This window comes from Pinus tabuliformis, chromosome 2_2, assembly GCF_031772625.1.
Source record: "Pinus tabuliformis cultivar Carrire ecotype Pingquan chromosome 2_2, CPIR1, whole genome shotgun sequence".
In the NCBI taxonomy this organism is placed as follows: Eukaryota; Viridiplantae; Streptophyta; class Pinopsida; order Pinales; family Pinaceae; genus Pinus; species Pinus tabuliformis.
Window position 1 is genome coordinate 158318733 of NC_142300.1, and position 17517 is coordinate 158336249.

The 17517-nt window shown below is 35.3% G+C and overlaps 1 protein-coding gene across 1 annotated transcript in view; it reads left to right on the forward strand.

Moving 5' to 3' along the window:
* The window catches only part of LOC149191908 (ubiquitin family protein), a 195131-nt gene that overhangs the window by 39405 nt on the left and 138209 nt on the right, over nucleotides 1-17517 (forward strand). The window contains exon 2 of the mRNA XM_089404409.1: nucleotides 16836-16980. Coding sequence (XP_089260535.1) covers nucleotides 16836-16980 — 145 coding nt within the window. The remainder of the gene's footprint in view (nucleotides 1-16835; nucleotides 16981-17517) is intronic.

A 17517-nucleotide genomic window follows, 5' to 3' on the forward strand; every position in this document is an offset into this window, starting at 1 on the left:
CCACCTCAAGATCCCCAACAATTGGCCCAACATACTAAGAATGACACCAAGGCAAAGAGGATTATTCTAGGGGGGTCAAAGATCATATTTTTCCTCATCTCCGTGATAAGAAGACAAAGTTTGAGATGTTTAAAGCTATCTTAGATCTGTATGAGGGTTCCAGTGATGCCAGGAAGCTTGCTCTCAAGGAGAAGCTAAGGAGTATTCGGATGAGCAAAGGAGAGCCCATCATCACATATCTCTCAAAGTTCCCTCAGGTTTGAGATGAGCTAGGTGGTGCGGGTGTGACTGTACCAGATAGTGACCTTGTGAGTCTTGCACTACTAGGACTTCATAAGTCTTGGTATAACTTCCAAGATGCAGTAAGTGGCAGAGAAAATTTTCCTAGTTGGAACGGCTATGGGGTGACTGCGTTCAGGAAGAAATCCGGAGAAGGACCAGAGATGGTAGATCATCAAAGACAGAGGACGAGGAGAACTTTTCCCTGGCAGGCAAAGGCAGCAAAGCCAAGGGCAAGAAAGGCAAATGGAAGGTTAAGTTTAGTTAGAAGGGCGAGAAGAAGAAGAAGGATCTGAGAAAGATCAAGTGCTTCTATTGCCATGAATTCTAGCACTATGCTACAAAATGTCCTAATCGGAAGAAGGGATACAGTAAGGATCATGTTGCTAGTTTGTTCTTCTTTCTGGCAGTTGATTTATCAATTTAATTTCTTGAGGATCTCAATCAAGGAGAAACTCTGATACCATGAATTTTTTTTTTAACCTAGGTCACTTCTGTCCTATTATCTTCTCATTAAATAACTCAAAACATAATTGATTTAACAGCAGAAAATTAAATTCTAGACATTGTATCAATAACACAACAACCAAAAAATGACCAGTGAAAGAAATAAAATGCATATACAAAGATTGTTTCTCCAAATCAACGTTTCATTCATTTGACCAAAGCTTAGAAGGTGAACTCTACATCTTGCTTTGAACCAGTGCTTGTATGGTCATTAAAATCATCTCAAACATCAGTGTGTGGCCAGATCTGAGAGTGTATGACCTGATCTGAGGGTGTATGGCCTGTGCATGAAGAAATGACTCCTACAGCAGCGGTACAGCCTGTATTGCTTGCTGTACTTGGTGGCCCCTTTTAGCAATGTGCTCTTCTTCTCCTTGAATGCACCCTGCCTCTCCTCTCTTGTCATATTTATGTTTTGTGAGAAGATAACTAATCTTCTCACTTCTATCTGCCACCTATCTCAATCATTAGATGTATGGCTAAGATTAAATCCTAATTTAAGTCAGTAATGTTCTAGAACTTATAGAACATTTCATTTAGATTTCTAAAACTAGTTGACTTTAGAGCATAAAATTTTCACTTTTATTTTATTTTTTACAATTGAAATTACAAGATAGAATTAGTAATCACTTTTTGAAGGCAGTCACGATAGAAATGCCTTGAACTACTTTGAAGCAAAAAAAGTTCGTTCTTCAAATTAAATACTTCAGAAAACTTGGAATACGTAGATCTCCATTGAGATACATGAATATATATTAAAATGTATGAATATGAATGATGATATAAATGAGAGTGAGAGACCTGCTTATATACTATGCAGGTGCCTCTTCAACCTAATTACTAATTAACGAATCATTATTAATTATTATCATTTACATTATTTCCGATTTATTTATTCATAACATTGCCTTCCTCCTCAAAAAGCTTTGTCCTCAAAGCTTGTCAATGAAAAATGTTTGATCTCTTTTTCGAGTTCGAATGTCTTCTCGTCTTGGAACAATCATCTTTGTCGATACAAGTTGATATGATTTTCTAAGTGACAAACAAAATTGTTGCACTAAGAAGGGATCAAACCATCCTAGATTAATCTTCTGTGGAATATTCTGATCACTGGAATTTTTAACGACTTGTCATCATAGCACTGGATTGAGGTTACATTACTATTCTTTGGAACATCAGTTTGTTGTTTCTGTTATGAATGGTCCCGATACGTAGCTTGGTTGAGTTGTCTACTCTCATGATTCAAATGTCGATAGGGAACTTTTTTGGTTTGACTTTCCCTTATTAAGTGTGTGGATTTTTTTTATTTACTTCAGGTGACAATGTTGTTGAGTTAGTTACAGAACCTTCACTTGGGGTGTTTATTATCTGAACGGAAACATCTAAGTGCGTCTATTCTTCAACTAGTTTGCATTCTTCTTGAGTTATGATATTCATTGGTTCTACTAATTTCCTTATCTTCAACCTGGACTGTCACGCTTGGAGACTTAGATACTTCTTGAGTAAGTTGCTCTAACTTGTCTTTAAATGACATCTTATCACATTTAAGCTTCTTTATTTGTGTAAGGAGGTTTTGGTTATGATTCCTTAGACGTAAAACCTCTTTGGTTTCTGATTTATCAACCTTATTTTCACTGTTTTGACTTTTAATTTTTTCATTTTTTAGATCTCTGATTTGTTCTAATAATTTTTTATTAAGTTTCTTTAATCGTAAAATTTTCTCTTCTTGTTCTGATAAGTGCTTCTCGAGTTCTTTCTTTGTGACCTTAGTCTTCTTCACTTGTGCAAGTAATTTTTCGACGTGGTCCTTGAGGTGAGAGATTTCTTCATCCTTTTCCATTACTTCCTTGTAATGCATATCCACTAGATTTTTATGTTCTTGTTGTAACGCTTTCTTGTTTTGCCGAAGTTTGGTTATTTTGTCTTTCTCTTGATCTTCCAACTGCACTTTCTCGGTACACTGGATTACGTCGTTTTGTAGGAGTGATGATGGACGTTCAACTTGCAATGTGGATTATGTTTTCTTCATTTCCTTATTAAAATCAACATGTTGTCGCTTATATCTTGCCATTAATTGTCTTATATCTCTTACAATTGATTGTTTTTGTGCATCACTTAGAAATACGACTAAGGTAAAAGTTTTGTAACATTTTATGCAAACAACGTTTTGATTTCTGAATGATTCTTGACAATTAGGGTATCCTTTTGAACAAAAAGGACATATTGAAAAGAAACCACTGCTTTTGGTGGATGACATCTTTTTGTTTTTTATTCACTTATTTTGTCTACCTTTTTTTATTAATTTTTATTGTTATTCTTTTTTTCACCTTTTTAATAATTATATATATATATATATAATTTAATTTTTTATTTATTTTTAATTATATAGTTGTAAATTATATATTATAATTGTATAATTATAAAATATAACTATATAATTAAAAGTTTATATATAATTAAGTTTTTATGATTTAATTATATAATTTATATAACTTTAATGATTTAATTATATAAATCATTAATTTATAACTTTAATTTATATAAATTATATAACTTTTATGATTTAATTGAGCCACAACTTAATGGAACAATGGCGACGATTAATGGCTTCAATTGGTTGACTAAAATAAGGGGTTTGGCTACCGGACGGGCAGGCAATGCGAAAGATAGAGGCAAACGGTGGTGGTGGGCAACAAACGACTGTGGTATGACAAGTTGATTGACGGTGTGCTGGTGGTGTGCAGAAATCGCGGCAACAATGTGCTGCTGGAGAGGGTCAGTTGGCTGTCGTGGAAAGTTGGAGTGCTGTTGGAGATGGTCGGGTGGCTGCAGTCGGTCTGTTGGCAGCGGTGGTGGATGGTCGTAGTCAGGGTCTATCGAACAACCAATCAAAAGATGAGCATCGATATTGGAGAGGGTCGGGTGGTGTGGTGGAACGAAGTCGCAGTGGGTGGTGTTGGGGCTGTGACGACGTCGAGCGATGTGGAAAATTGTTGATTGTGCAGTGACTAGGTGAGAGACTATGGCAGCGAAGACATTAGGTAGGGAGTGGTGTGAACGACAGAAATGGTGCCTTTGTAGGAAATTATTATTATTATTTATTTATTTTTAAGTTTTTTCTAATATATAATCGCTTTTCTCTTTTTTTGTATTTTTTTTTTAATTATATATTTTTTTGACTTTTTAATATTATTATTATTATTATTATTATTTTAAATTATATATTTATATATATATATATATATATATATATTTTTTATAATGGCCAAAGGCTTGATTGGCGATATGGAGAAACTCCAACTTTTTTTAGCGAAACGCTTCAAACTTGATGACAACAATGTTGACGAAACCTTGATGGCCAAGGGCCTGGACCGGAGAGCGTGGCTCTGTGCAGAGGTGAAGCAGCCACAGGATCAAACTGCTCTGATACCAATTGAAGCGAACAAAGTTCGTTCTTCAGATTAAATACTCCAGAAAACTTGGAATATGTAGATCTCCATTGAGATACAAGAATATATATTAAAATGTATGAATATGAATGATGATACAAATGGGAGTGAGAGGTCTGCTTATATACTATGCAGGTGCCTCTTCATGGAGAGTCATATCTTATTTAGACATGACTCTTCAACCTAATTACTAATTAACTATTATCATTTACATTATTTGCTATTTATTTATTCATAACATACTTCCTGCATGTTCACATTGATGTTTGTGCAAGAAGTTCATAACTGAGCTATATTTTTCAACAAGGAGACCATTGTGGGTAGCTAAAAAACTATTTTTTGAATTATTAAATAATTTATATTTTAAAAAACCCTGTTTCCTTGTTTTCAAAAATGCTGGGGGTTGTGTTTCTATGTTGTACCATTTCAAAAACCCATATCTCTTTCCAAGTTTTTTGCAACTTAGCTTTAAAAGTCTAATTATAACAATGTCTTTTTAATTTTTTAAAAACATCTAAAGTCCATTTTTATATCACACACTGGCACCCTGTGGGAATTAAGTGTTTTGGTTAATCACCAAGATATCTGACTGGCTAGTGCAGTGACAGTGGGTTCCCTTTGAATCTGCCCTGAGATTGGAACTAGAAGTGGGAGAACTTTAGGTGGTTGATCAAGGAGATGAATAACCTGAATGTTTGGTAGTTTGGTGAATGATTCATCTTGCTCTAGTTGTACCTACTCACAAACATATCCAATTTCTTTCATATGTGGAGCTTGAAGTGTTGTAGAGACAAAAACATTGCTTTTTTCATTAATTGATTCAAAATTGATAACATCCAGATCAATCCAGAAGGTTTGCCGAGATCACTCCATCCTGTATTTCTCCTTCTTGACAGCTCTGAATCCAGATTTGAAGTTCTCAGTTCCGAATGCAAATGCTGCTTGTTCTAATTCTTTTCTTGCCTGGGGATAGTACTTTATGCTTATTGTAGATTTTCCTTTACCTCAACATGTTTCTGTTGTAAACCATGGTATTGCCTGTTGACCCTGCCACCTACACCTACCTACAAGTTAGTGAGAAAAACCTTCAACTCCACAAGGTGTGGTTGGTGGCAAGGAACTCAGAGAAGGGGTTGTCACACTAATCCCGACTCTCTCCGTTTGAGCTATCTCCTAGGTTAGCTAAGGGGAGTGGTCCCTAATGAAAAGTTAACTTAAAATATGTGAGTTTCTAAGAGAGTGTTATAGTGAAAATGGATTACTTTTAAGGATTTATGAGCAAATATGATGTGAGCAACTTGAAATAATAATGTCAACCATTAACATGAGAAAAACCATAAAACCAGTGCCTTATAAGGAATTTGCTCAAAAGATATATTTGTTCAAAGGAAAATGCAATGCTCTCAAAAGAGAAAGCAAAGTAACCCTGAAATGTGAAAAAAAATTGTTAGCACAAGATATGTAAGATACAAAATGCTTTTTGAGATAATCAACTTTATAAATCAAAACATGTGAAACATATCTTACCAAAACCCAAAAATTAGTAATTAACTTGGAAATGTAAAATAAAGGAAATACTAAACCAAGATATCAATATGCAATTAGACTTGAAGCATGAAAAGAAAGCATTTGTTTGAAAGGATTACAATACTTGCTTTTGGAATAGACATTGCATATGAACACTCAAACCATCAAGAGATAAGTAAAGTAAATGTAATGGAAAGTTATCTTGGTTAATTTTATTAATTAGCTCTACAACAAGATTACAAGTAACTCTTCAATCCTTAGACCTCACCCTCGCCCAAAGATATGAATCTCACAGTGAGGAGTCAATAGAGGAGCAGAGGATCTCTAAGATGTCTACTTCAACCAACTTATGTTGGAGGTAAAATTTTAATGAGGCTTGGGGTCTTCCTATACTAAAATGCCTAGATGAAATGCAAGTTGTGTTAATTCCCCAAATTAAAGTGATGCTACATGCAAATTCTTCAAAGCGATTGATTTGCAATGCTTGAAAATGATAGTGTTCAACATAAGTTGCAATTATAACTTCAATTGGAGGAATAAAATTAGCTTACAAGTGTTGCATGTCTCATCAATGAATTAAAATGATACAAGTAATTTGCATGAAGGTAAAATTTGTTTCAAATAGACAATGACAATAAATTGCTCCAATATTCAAGATAACAATGTAGCATAAAAATGAAGCATGTATTCAAGTGCTCATGAAACAATTTACCAAGGTAAATGGAAATAAATCAAAGTTTGTTAAGAATATAAAATGCTTGCATGTGAAGGATGAATTGCCCAAAATAAAGTGTAAGCTTGTAGCTCCAAGCAACAATGAGATAGAGAATGCAAAGCTCAAATGAGATTGTAACAAACTTTAACTTAAACTTGAAATGTGATAGTGAGGTTGTGTTAATTTTCAATTAAAGCATGCAAGTGAATGAAGTGTGAAAATTTAAACCATGCAAATGTCAATCCACCCAAGAGAAACCTCCCTCTAAATGGGGAGATAGGATACCATGGGAGAAATCCCAAGCTCCCACAAGTAAATTAGATCTTTTATTAATATTACAATGAGAAGAGGGACCTTCAAAGTCCTCAACTAAACTTCAAGGAGAGTCTTCACAATAATTGCTTGAAACTTGGACACTAGACCTCCTTTCTTGAGAAAGTAATGACAAGATTTCACAAAAACTTATGCAAGGGAAACAACGTGAAATCTTCCTCCAAATGCCCACGCCTTAGAGAGGAAAATGGGCAGCCCTCCTGTGAACTCGACTTGGCCAAAATAAGTCTCAAAAGGGCTCACGACATCCTTGGAAATTGAACCCCCAACACTTGCCAAAGGTCCTACAAACACTTGTTAGATGTTGTGGAGGTTGCTCTTCAAAATCTGCCACACAAGAGTTAGCAAACAATCCAAACAATGGTTGCAAAATAAGTTAAGTATTAGTGGAAAAATCAGCAAGATAAAATGTATATGTACAATTATAATTCACAAAAGGCTAAGCTAAAGAGTGAGAGTAAACTCTTGTTCTTTGCTTAGCCATTTTCAAGCTCTTAGATAGCAAATGAAAATGATGAAGTACAATGTTCTTTTTAAAAGGAATTTAAATTTAGAAGCATTCGACTTGTGTACAAGCTATGTTCCAAAACCCTTGCAAAACACTTTGTAAGATAAGACTATGAAGACTCAAAGAACAAATGAGATCTCCTTTAAGAATGTATCAAGAGTGGGTTGGTCTTTCCAAAGACTTCCCCTCACGGTTGATTCTGTGATCCCAACAAGATGTTCCCTCTAGAAACTTCAATAACGAATTAGTTCCATATAGATTTAGCAATAAACAATGATAAAAAACTTTAGAGATTTATTTAAAACCAACTAGAGCATACTTCTAAATCAAATATCAATGCAAGATAACTCTACATTAACAAATCTACAAAAGCATATGGAAACAAATTAGATTAAGCACGAGTAAAATGAATTATACCAATGATCAACAATTCATCACACTCCCAAAGGAGGAGTACCTCATGAATGAAACCCCAAAGTCTTTATTGATATTTTTGAAAGTGTACAAGGCATCAACACTTCTGCAAGCACAATAGCTAGTAACAAGATGATACAAATGAGAGCTCAATGCTCTATTATGTAGAACTATGGGAGCCAATCCCAATGTAGAAGTGATTAAACAAGTGGCATGAGGTGACAATTCCAAAGAGAAATTCGAATTTGTTAAATGGAGCTCTAATGCCAAGTGTAAAAATCGAATTTTGGCAAGTGGACATCATATTCTTCTTCCCTTATGTGCCAAATTCGAATTTTATGATAGAATGACAAGTGTATATGGGTGGTAACCCATGTGGGGACAATTTCCCACAAAAATCTCCACCAAATATTCTTCCAAATCCTCCCAAATGTGCATTAACTTCACAAATTCGAATTTCCAAGTAAGCAACTTTCTCATTTAATGGCAGAAATTCGATTTTATTTGAGCACATGTCCTTTCGTTGATTTTAGGAGTCCACATCACCTTGGGACTTCACTTTAACTCCCCCATAATTTTCCACCTCATTTCCACAACATTTAACATGTGTGAATATTTATTTTTTTCCATTTATTTAATTTTTGGTTTAATTAATTGCCAGATTTTCCACTAAACTTAGGAAAAGTGGGTTTTGAGGGCTCAAAATACATTTCTAACCCCTCAAAGTGTGTCATAATAGAAAGTTGAGGGTGAGAAGTGCAAATTTCATTACTCATACCCCATACAATTTCTCTAGACATCACTTATTACATTTACAAATACAATTTTATTAGCAATTTCTGCAGTGAGGAAAATTAAAAAAAAAAAAAATGACTACCTAGACCTAACCAAATTCCACGATTTTTTTGTGTGATCTAGTATGGTAGTTTATTTGTCTATTTCACACCTCACTCAGGGCATAGTACTAATGTCCAGAGCCTAAGGAACCCATGGAACACTTTGAAAAAGCAGCCTTGAGCAACATAAGAAGTTTGTTTTACAAGGTAGGTGGCTGGATCCTTAATTATAGGAGTGATCAATAGGCTATTTCCCTATTCAAGTAGTGAAAAAAAGTATACATTCATGGGTCTTTCTTTCCCACCCTAGACTGGTTTAGAGACATAACCCAAAAGACACAGTATGTTTCTCATTCTTAGTTACAATAATATACATAGACTCTAGACACTAAGATGTGTTAGGGGCTCAACCTTAAAACATCACCCCAACTTTGGGGTAAAAAGTGAGCGAAAAACTCAAAAAATTATCTGCCTCTGAAAAAGAAGGGATAATTAACCAAACAAAAAAACACTCCAAGATGTACTCGTTTGCTAATCGAGTCCCAACATCCTAGACCTGTTACAGGCTCAAAAACTCATCATTACTAGTATCACTTATTGCAATTTCTTGTAGGGTGTGGAATCTGGGTACAAGAAAGATGATGAGAAAATAGAAGTAGAGTTAAAAAACTCTGTTGACTGATGATATCTGATGGTACAAGTGTCATCTGGATCATCCTTGGCATGGAGTCTTCATATAATCATCAGGTGCCACTCCAATGGTCAACACTGCCCACTCAAATAGTGACGTATTATAATAGCTTTGATATTGGCCAGCTAATTTAAAGTGCCTTGTAGAAATTCATCATCAGTTGCATCAACTACAGTAACACTAGCCTGAGCTCTCTGGACTTCCTCCACTCCCACAATCTATTGAATCTAAGTTTAAAAAAGCCTTCTGATTGTAATAATTTCCATTGTCCTGCGACTTTTACCAACTACCTTCCCAATCAAGTTGACATATGCTTGGTCTTTCCACCAAAGCTTCTTCCAGTAAGGCTTTAAACAACATATGATGACGGTGTCATTGCCTCAACAGATTTGATTTCTTTAGGTTTCTTTGAGAATCCTCTTTGGCAATTAGGTTAGTATTTCTTTTCTTTAGTAGGGTGACATTCCCAGGTTCTTCAATGAACTGTGGTATTTCTGCTATGAATCCTTCATAACGTTCTTTCTTTCTCTTCCAGAATAGGCTCTTGTAGTTGTGTGGCTTTCTTTAACATCAATTTAGCATTTTGAAAATCAACATGATGTAGTTACATCAAGATACTTATTCTGGTAATCCTTTCACGTAAGCTCATCTTGTCATATATTCAGTATAGTCTGTTAATCGTTTCACTTCAGTTCATTTTGTCATATATTCAGTAGCAAAAATGAGGCAGTTGTGTCTTCCTTTCCTTGTAGGATGCTTAAATGGTCTTGCAACATTCAAGTCCATTCTTTGAAATAATTCAAGTGATTGCAGGGGATTTACAGGCATAGAATTTTGTCTTGTAGGTCTTTCCACTCTTTGACACATATCACAGATTTTGACCCATTCATGACAATCCTTGAATAGGGTTGGCGACTATAATTGGACCAAGATATTTTTCTTTGCCACAGCATTTGGTCTGACATGTCATCCTGCCATTCCTTGATGTGCTCCTTTTATAATGGCTTCTTTTTCTTTCATTACACACTGCTTGAGATTATGACCCTTGCCCATATAATATAGCCGTCCATGAATTAATTTTCACTGATTTCTTGATTACCTTTGTCTTTCGCAGAGGGTCTCTTTTGGTGGAAATTACCCATTTGCAAGATAGTCACCGATACCTCCATACCAATGAGCTAACATAGTTATCTCGAAAAGCTGGGCATCCGGTGATTCATCATTTACTCTTGTAGCTGGTTCCCTATGTTTGATATTGTGATACTTGATCAAAAATTGAATGTGATTTTTTTGACCTTATAACTATGAGAATGTGAATTCTTGAAGAAGTATTAACCATCTTGATATTCTTCAGTGAATAATCGGTTTATTCCCTAAATAAAATAAATGCTGGTGGTCAACATAGGATACGAATGGATTTGATAAGAGATGGTGTCTCAATTTCTATAATGTATAAACCATTCCCAAAGCCTCATCCTTTGTCGTTAGATAATACCTTTCTGCTTTTGCTAATAGATGGCTTGCAAAATAAACTGGGCGACTTAAGTTATGTATACCTTCTTGTGTTAAATTACACCCAATTGTGCTCTGTAGTCATATGATACATTTCTGCCTTGTTAATAGATGACTTGTAAAATAAAATGGATGACCGAACTTTTATATACCTTCCTGTGCTAAATTACACCCAACCGTTATGAGTTAAACCTGGAATCCATTTTTTTTCAAATGAATTTATTATATGTTTTTTTTTCCTTGGAAATAACCCCTCAGGAAACACCTGAGCAATTCACCCTGTTATGAGGATGGTACCCAGTGTAAAGTGGGCAGCATAGGTGATGCAGGAAATTTTAACTTTCCTGCAACTTCACTTTGCAATTTTTTTCCAATTTATCTTTTCTCAATGTGAATTCATCTTTTAGAGTTCATGTCTATCCATTTAATTTCAGGTTTGAACTTTGAACATATGAATCATCTCTCCATACATTTTTCTATTCCACGAATATGATTTATAAGGGCCTTACCCTTGTCTTCATCCATGGACTTCTAGAAATGCAAAATGCCAATGCATTACTATATGGAGTTTGCGATATACTAGCCAGTAATCGATTTCAATCCTAACACAAAGTTGCCAATGCATCTTCCATTCCAACGTGTCTCCAACAATGAAAGACTCTTGTCTGCAGCAATCTTTGACCTCCACTCTTCACAGTTGAACCTCAACTCCTCAACGCACATCACATGAACATTCAACTTCATGACATTCAAGTTTAGTACTTAAAACTTTATGGCAGAGATCACAACAATAAGAAAAACATTCTTTATTCACTGCATGCTGACAAGATACTACAACAATCACCAGTATTCAATAATTTTCCACAACTCAGAGATTGGCTGTGCCTTGGTCAATGATTCATACCTTGGGTGAATCACCTTTGAAATACAAGGAATCTCCACTAACAATTTATAATCACTTCAATATCTCCTGTCAGATTTCTTTTGATTAATTGCCATTAATCCTCGAGTGGCTACTGAATCTCTGCATTCATATATTCATCACAAAACTAAGTGTAATTTCCAGATTGCACAGGTCTTAACACCATCAGATCATTCAATGCATCATTCACATAGAAAATCCATAATATGAAGATTTCATTTCATTTAATTATTCTGCATATACACGCAGTAATACTTTCACTCCTTTATTGGCCCGATCTATCAATATTTGGCCATCTGTTTTTGCCCTTAGGCTTACAATAATAAATAACAATTGTTTTAGAACAAAGTAGCTTTTTATGAAAGCCTAAAATCGCTCCACGGTTTTTGCTAAATCTACCATAATTTATCCCTTAAATCTCTCATGCCTCAAAAGGCAGATTCTCACACTAAATTTTTATCTGTTCTGTCTTATCTCTATCCCTAGTTGTTTTAGATAAAGAAATTAAAATTTATTACAATAAGTAAATAAATTTCCTTTTCCATGTTGAACCCCAGTTTGGATCTTTGTCTCCAAAAAGCTTGATGACTTGGAAGCTCTAATGCTCCTGCATCAATCGGCTCAGTGCACCTGATCCCATGGGAATTGAACTGGGGGACATGCACAGCATGCCAGATTACTAGCAACATCCTAGGAGCAGTGGCACCAACTGACTGAACTAGCCTTGAGGCTTGGAGAAAATAAATTATATGCATGTGCGTGTGTTTATTTATTTCAACTTACAGAGACTCAGAGTAGAAAGCCATGACTTGGAAAATGATATAAACTCTGAAACTGGTAGGGTAGCAGGAGTAAACAATTGAAAAAACAGCAGTAATGGCTGTAAATTCTGAAGCAATAACCATAAATTCAGCAGCATTAAATTCAGCACTAACAGCAGTAGTTTAATAATACAACAGAAGTTGTTGTCAATTTTTCAGCAGTATATTTGATAGCAGATTCTGTAACTCTAACAACAGAAAAATATAACAATAGTTGCTAGTGACAATGCCTGAATACTCAATTGTCAGCTATAAAGTCCAATATTTCTTTGAGAAGGTATGAACACCAACTCAGACCAAATCCAAGGTGAATATGAATGTTGTGCTTGGCCCATAGAGTTCTAACTTGTTTCTTCTTACAGACTACTACAATCATTGTTGAAAACATTGGCATTGGCAAAAAATCATCAAGGGTCCAGATTATTACTTATCGGCAATATTGGTGACAAAATTGGAAAATTGCACCAAGCACTATAAATTACAAAATAATAGATTTTCAAAATTTTAAGCATATAAACCAACGACAACCTCAAATAAAGACATTGGCATGTAAATATGAAAAAAACACTATGATGTAGTGGATGCCAAATTAAAAGTCAAAGTTCAAACATCAATTCTCAATGCCGAACCCTTATAGTTGTTGATTCAATATTAATAAATGCAAAATTGCATCATATATATAATCAATGTATCTCGTCATCATGAGTCATAATCAATGTACCACGTCCAGTACGGATTTGCCAATGATCCTCTGATAGAACCGCGGATCAATAAATTGGATCTGTGGGGGCCCAATCTGTGGTTTCGGCTGCTCGATCCGCAGATCTGTGGAGGTTCGGGTGCGGATCTGCCATGGATCACGAGTGGATCTGTAGGTAGGCAGACGATTCTGTGGGGGGCCAAATTTCTAATGATTTTTAAATTTATTTTTTGTAATTTTTATGTGAGGAATTATGCTTCCACAACACTCCGAAGGTGCCCCAATGATGCTCCCTAGATGCTTCCTAGATACTTCCTAATCGTAAAGTTAAATTGTTAAAGTAAAAGGATGAAAATGAAAGATAAAGAAGATACCATTTTCATCTTTTTACTTAAAATTTTAACATTATCATGAAATGACTCAGGATGTTTGAGAGTGGTTCCAACATCATCAAACTTCATATGAAGAAAATAGAATTTCATATCCCATTCAAAACTCAACAAACTTAGTAGTTTTCAGGATCAATGGGATTGTGGCATTTCATTAGATTATATCATGTATGAGGGTATGTGATTGACATTTAATCAAGTGCACCAAGCCCTATATGTACTCCAGTGCTAGTGGTATTGATTGTTGAACTCCTTTGTCATGGCCTTAGGAAAAATATACCCTTCACTTGAGTCAAAATCATTGATTAGGCATGTTAAGCTTTCTCTACCATGTTATAAGGCTTGGATTAGGCCGTTTGATCAAAATTGGGCAATGTTGACTAATATCCTTGAGGAATCAAAGTAGAGGCAAAGGCTAGAGAAGAGGAGAGGAATCTATGTTCTAGATGGTTGATGCTTGAATAATTAATCATTGATGTACAATGGATGCCATATCTATCCTGATTTAAGTACAAATATGCATGTTTTCATATCTTCTACAACTAATATGGTATTTTGGATGTTTTTTTAAAATATAAATGCAAAAAAATATGTGTATATAATAGACGCTTTTGAGATGCTCTACTTCCTAGATTTTTGGAAAATGATGCTTCTAACGCTTCGCTTTCAACAAGCATCCCCGCTTTGTGCAACATTGATCAAGAAGATAGTTACTAATTCGCTATACCTCTTTTATGGGAAAATGAATGGCTCATCATCTCATAGAAGATGCTTGTGGCTAGAGATGCGTGACCATTGGTGGGGGTGTCACTCTATGTAGAAAGTGGTGTCGAGGCTGGCACATCAGTGGCCTCAATCTCAATCTTCTCCTTCTACCCTGTCCCTGCTCCTCATGTAACCATTCTAGTGCCTCCAGAACAAGCATATTGGTCTCCACCCTCCACCATGCTAAGTTGCACGAAACAGGGAAACGGGTACGAGTTTCCGAAACGGGAAGCGATACGAAACGCAACCTCCCCAAATTTTGGAAACGGGGAAACACGAATATATATATATATATATATATATATATATATATATGTGCATTCATAAAGCATAAATGATACATTATAATTTATTACACTTAAACATTAAGATTTAATTTACATCACATTTACTCATGAATGATCACATAATGAAAATAAAAATATCGGAATATCCAAAAGCAACGTTTATTATATATCCAAATCTCAAAATCAGCCTTTATTTATATTAATATATGAGGTTGCAAGTACAATAAAGACTATAAGGCTGCAAGAGAGAGATCCAAACCAGGATTTTCTGCATCCACATCCCATTCTTTAGAAGGACCACTGTTGTATTGGGAGTCTCTTCCTACATAGTCGAACGACCTTAGTGCTCTTGATTAAATACACGTTTCATACCCTAGTACCCTACATGATCTTGATTATTGGGAGTTTCCCCTGCATAGAGGGCTTGATTCTCTTGATTAAATACAAGTTCCATACCTTAGTACATGATAAAATCCAATGGAAACATTGCAATCCCCCCAATCCTGAAATCCTTAAAAACAAATAAGTCTGTTGGATTTTGAGTGAAATCTAAAATTCTACTTTCTCCATATGAAATCCAATGAGGGCGAAACCACTCTCAAACATCCTGAGTCATTTCATGGTAATGTTAAAAATTTAAGTAAAAGGATGAAAATGGAAAATAAAGGAGAATATCACTTTTACTTTAAGAATTTAACATTACCATGAACTGCATATGCCTCAAACTTCTTGATGAACTGCAATTCACTTTTATAACTTTAGAGACACATCTAGAAATCACTAACATACCCTACAAGTAAATTAAAAAACAAATTAAAAAAAAAAAAATTAAAAAAACACAAGTTAATGAGGAAACGTGGGTCGTACGGCCCTGAAACGTGTTTCCGGCCGTACTGTCCACGTTTCCGTTTCGGGAAACGTGGCAGTACGACCGGAAACGCGTTTCACGGCCGTACCAAACGCGTTTCCGCGTTTCGTACCCGTTTCCGTATGGAAACGGACCTCTATGCCACGTTTCCTGCAACATAGCCACCATGTAAATTTTAACACACACACACACACATTAGTGTAAATCCAAACCATTAGATACCAGACATGTAAAGTTTTCTCATGTATATTAGCATGTAAGGGCGAGTGTAGCAAATTGTCATTAAGTATGAAACATATTTGAAGCAAAATACATTAACTTTAAGGTTATAAATGGCCTCTTGTCTCTAGGAAACATCATGCTACCTCAAACATCTATGCATCAACAAAAGCATTCCCTATATTGAGATCCTCCTCGTCAATAGCACCTTCCGTATCCTCCTTTGGCCTTGAGCTCTATCCTCAAGGGACATTAATGCTAGGGCTTGGTGCTATTGGTGGGTACAAGTCCATCCACCTGGTTGCTTTTCAAGTCAACAACCTCCAATTTTGATGAAATTGGTTAACCATGTGTTAAAATGAGGTAGGAAGCTTGACATACCAAATCAATAGTTTTGGCTTTAGTGAAGGGTACATAGAGGGCCTGGTGCTTTTGATAAATTGCCAATCCCATACCATTGTATCAGAATCACTTGGGAGTGCAGTTCTAGAGCAGGAGTGTTCCCAAAACCCATTCTCCTGATACCCTAATTATGATATATCACGGCTTTACAAAAAAAATGACTTATTTTTGTGTATTTACTATTTTATAGTAAAAGCACAAAGTCATTCCACAAAATCTCTTTTCCTTATCATTATGTAGTAGTAATTATGATTTGGTCTACCTGGGGGGATTTATAACAATTGAAGCTAGGCATCAGTAATGAGAAAATAAATTCATTGAACAAACTTCATTTGGGTACTATTACAATAACCTTTTATGGCCTCCTCTAAGCACCAGTAGTGAGAAAAAAAATTCTTTGAACAAACATCATTTGGGTACTTTTATAATAACCTTTTATGGCCCCTTCAATATGTAAAAAATTACATATACTAAGATTTGTACCAGTCTGCTAAGCTGGCTGATAAACTACATGGAGTTTGAAATGCAGTCTATTGTAGATCTCTTACACTGGAGGCATGCGATTTAAAAGCATCTTCTCTTCCAGTTAAAATCTGTCCTGAATCATGCATGTGAAATAATTTGGTGGAAATATTCTATTGAGATTGGAGATTGATCTTGCATCTTGCAGAGCCTAACATTGATTTTCCAGTACTGTGGAAGATGAGATTATTGTGGATCCAATCGATGCCCCGGAGATAATTGATGACTTTGAGTTGGGACAAGATGATGTCAGCGAAATAAAGGACAAGGAAGTAAACAAGCAGAAATTAAGACGCCGCATAGAGCAATACAAGGTGAGACTTTGTTTCTTTGGGTTTTATGCATTTGTAAGTGATGTCATTGAAGTAGTTTGGTGTCCAATACTTTTCAGCTACCAGATTGTAAAAAGTCTTAAGTGATTTATTCGTGATAATATTTCTAGAAAATTTATCAGTACGGTCAGATTCTAGAGTGTCCATGAAAAGTGTATTTGTTAATGAAATGATACGTACACACCTATGATAAATGTGCTTGTTAATGCCTTCTGATATAACTAAAAGAAGAGCATACAATTTAAAAACTTGCATGGTCGTAGTTTTGCAATATTGGCACCTTAATGTATTGTTTTTCTATATCTGGATCATGGGATGCTACTCACTGATTTCATGAATCACACCCTACCAAATTTCACATACTTCTGAGAAGTTCTGACGTAGAATGTCTCGCAAATTTGATGGATTTTTCTTTAGGGAACTTTGAATTGTTACATCAGAAACTGTGTTACAAGGGTCTCAGTCTACTATGCAATTCTGGGCATTGCATAACATGTACTTTGTCAGGGTTTAATGTTG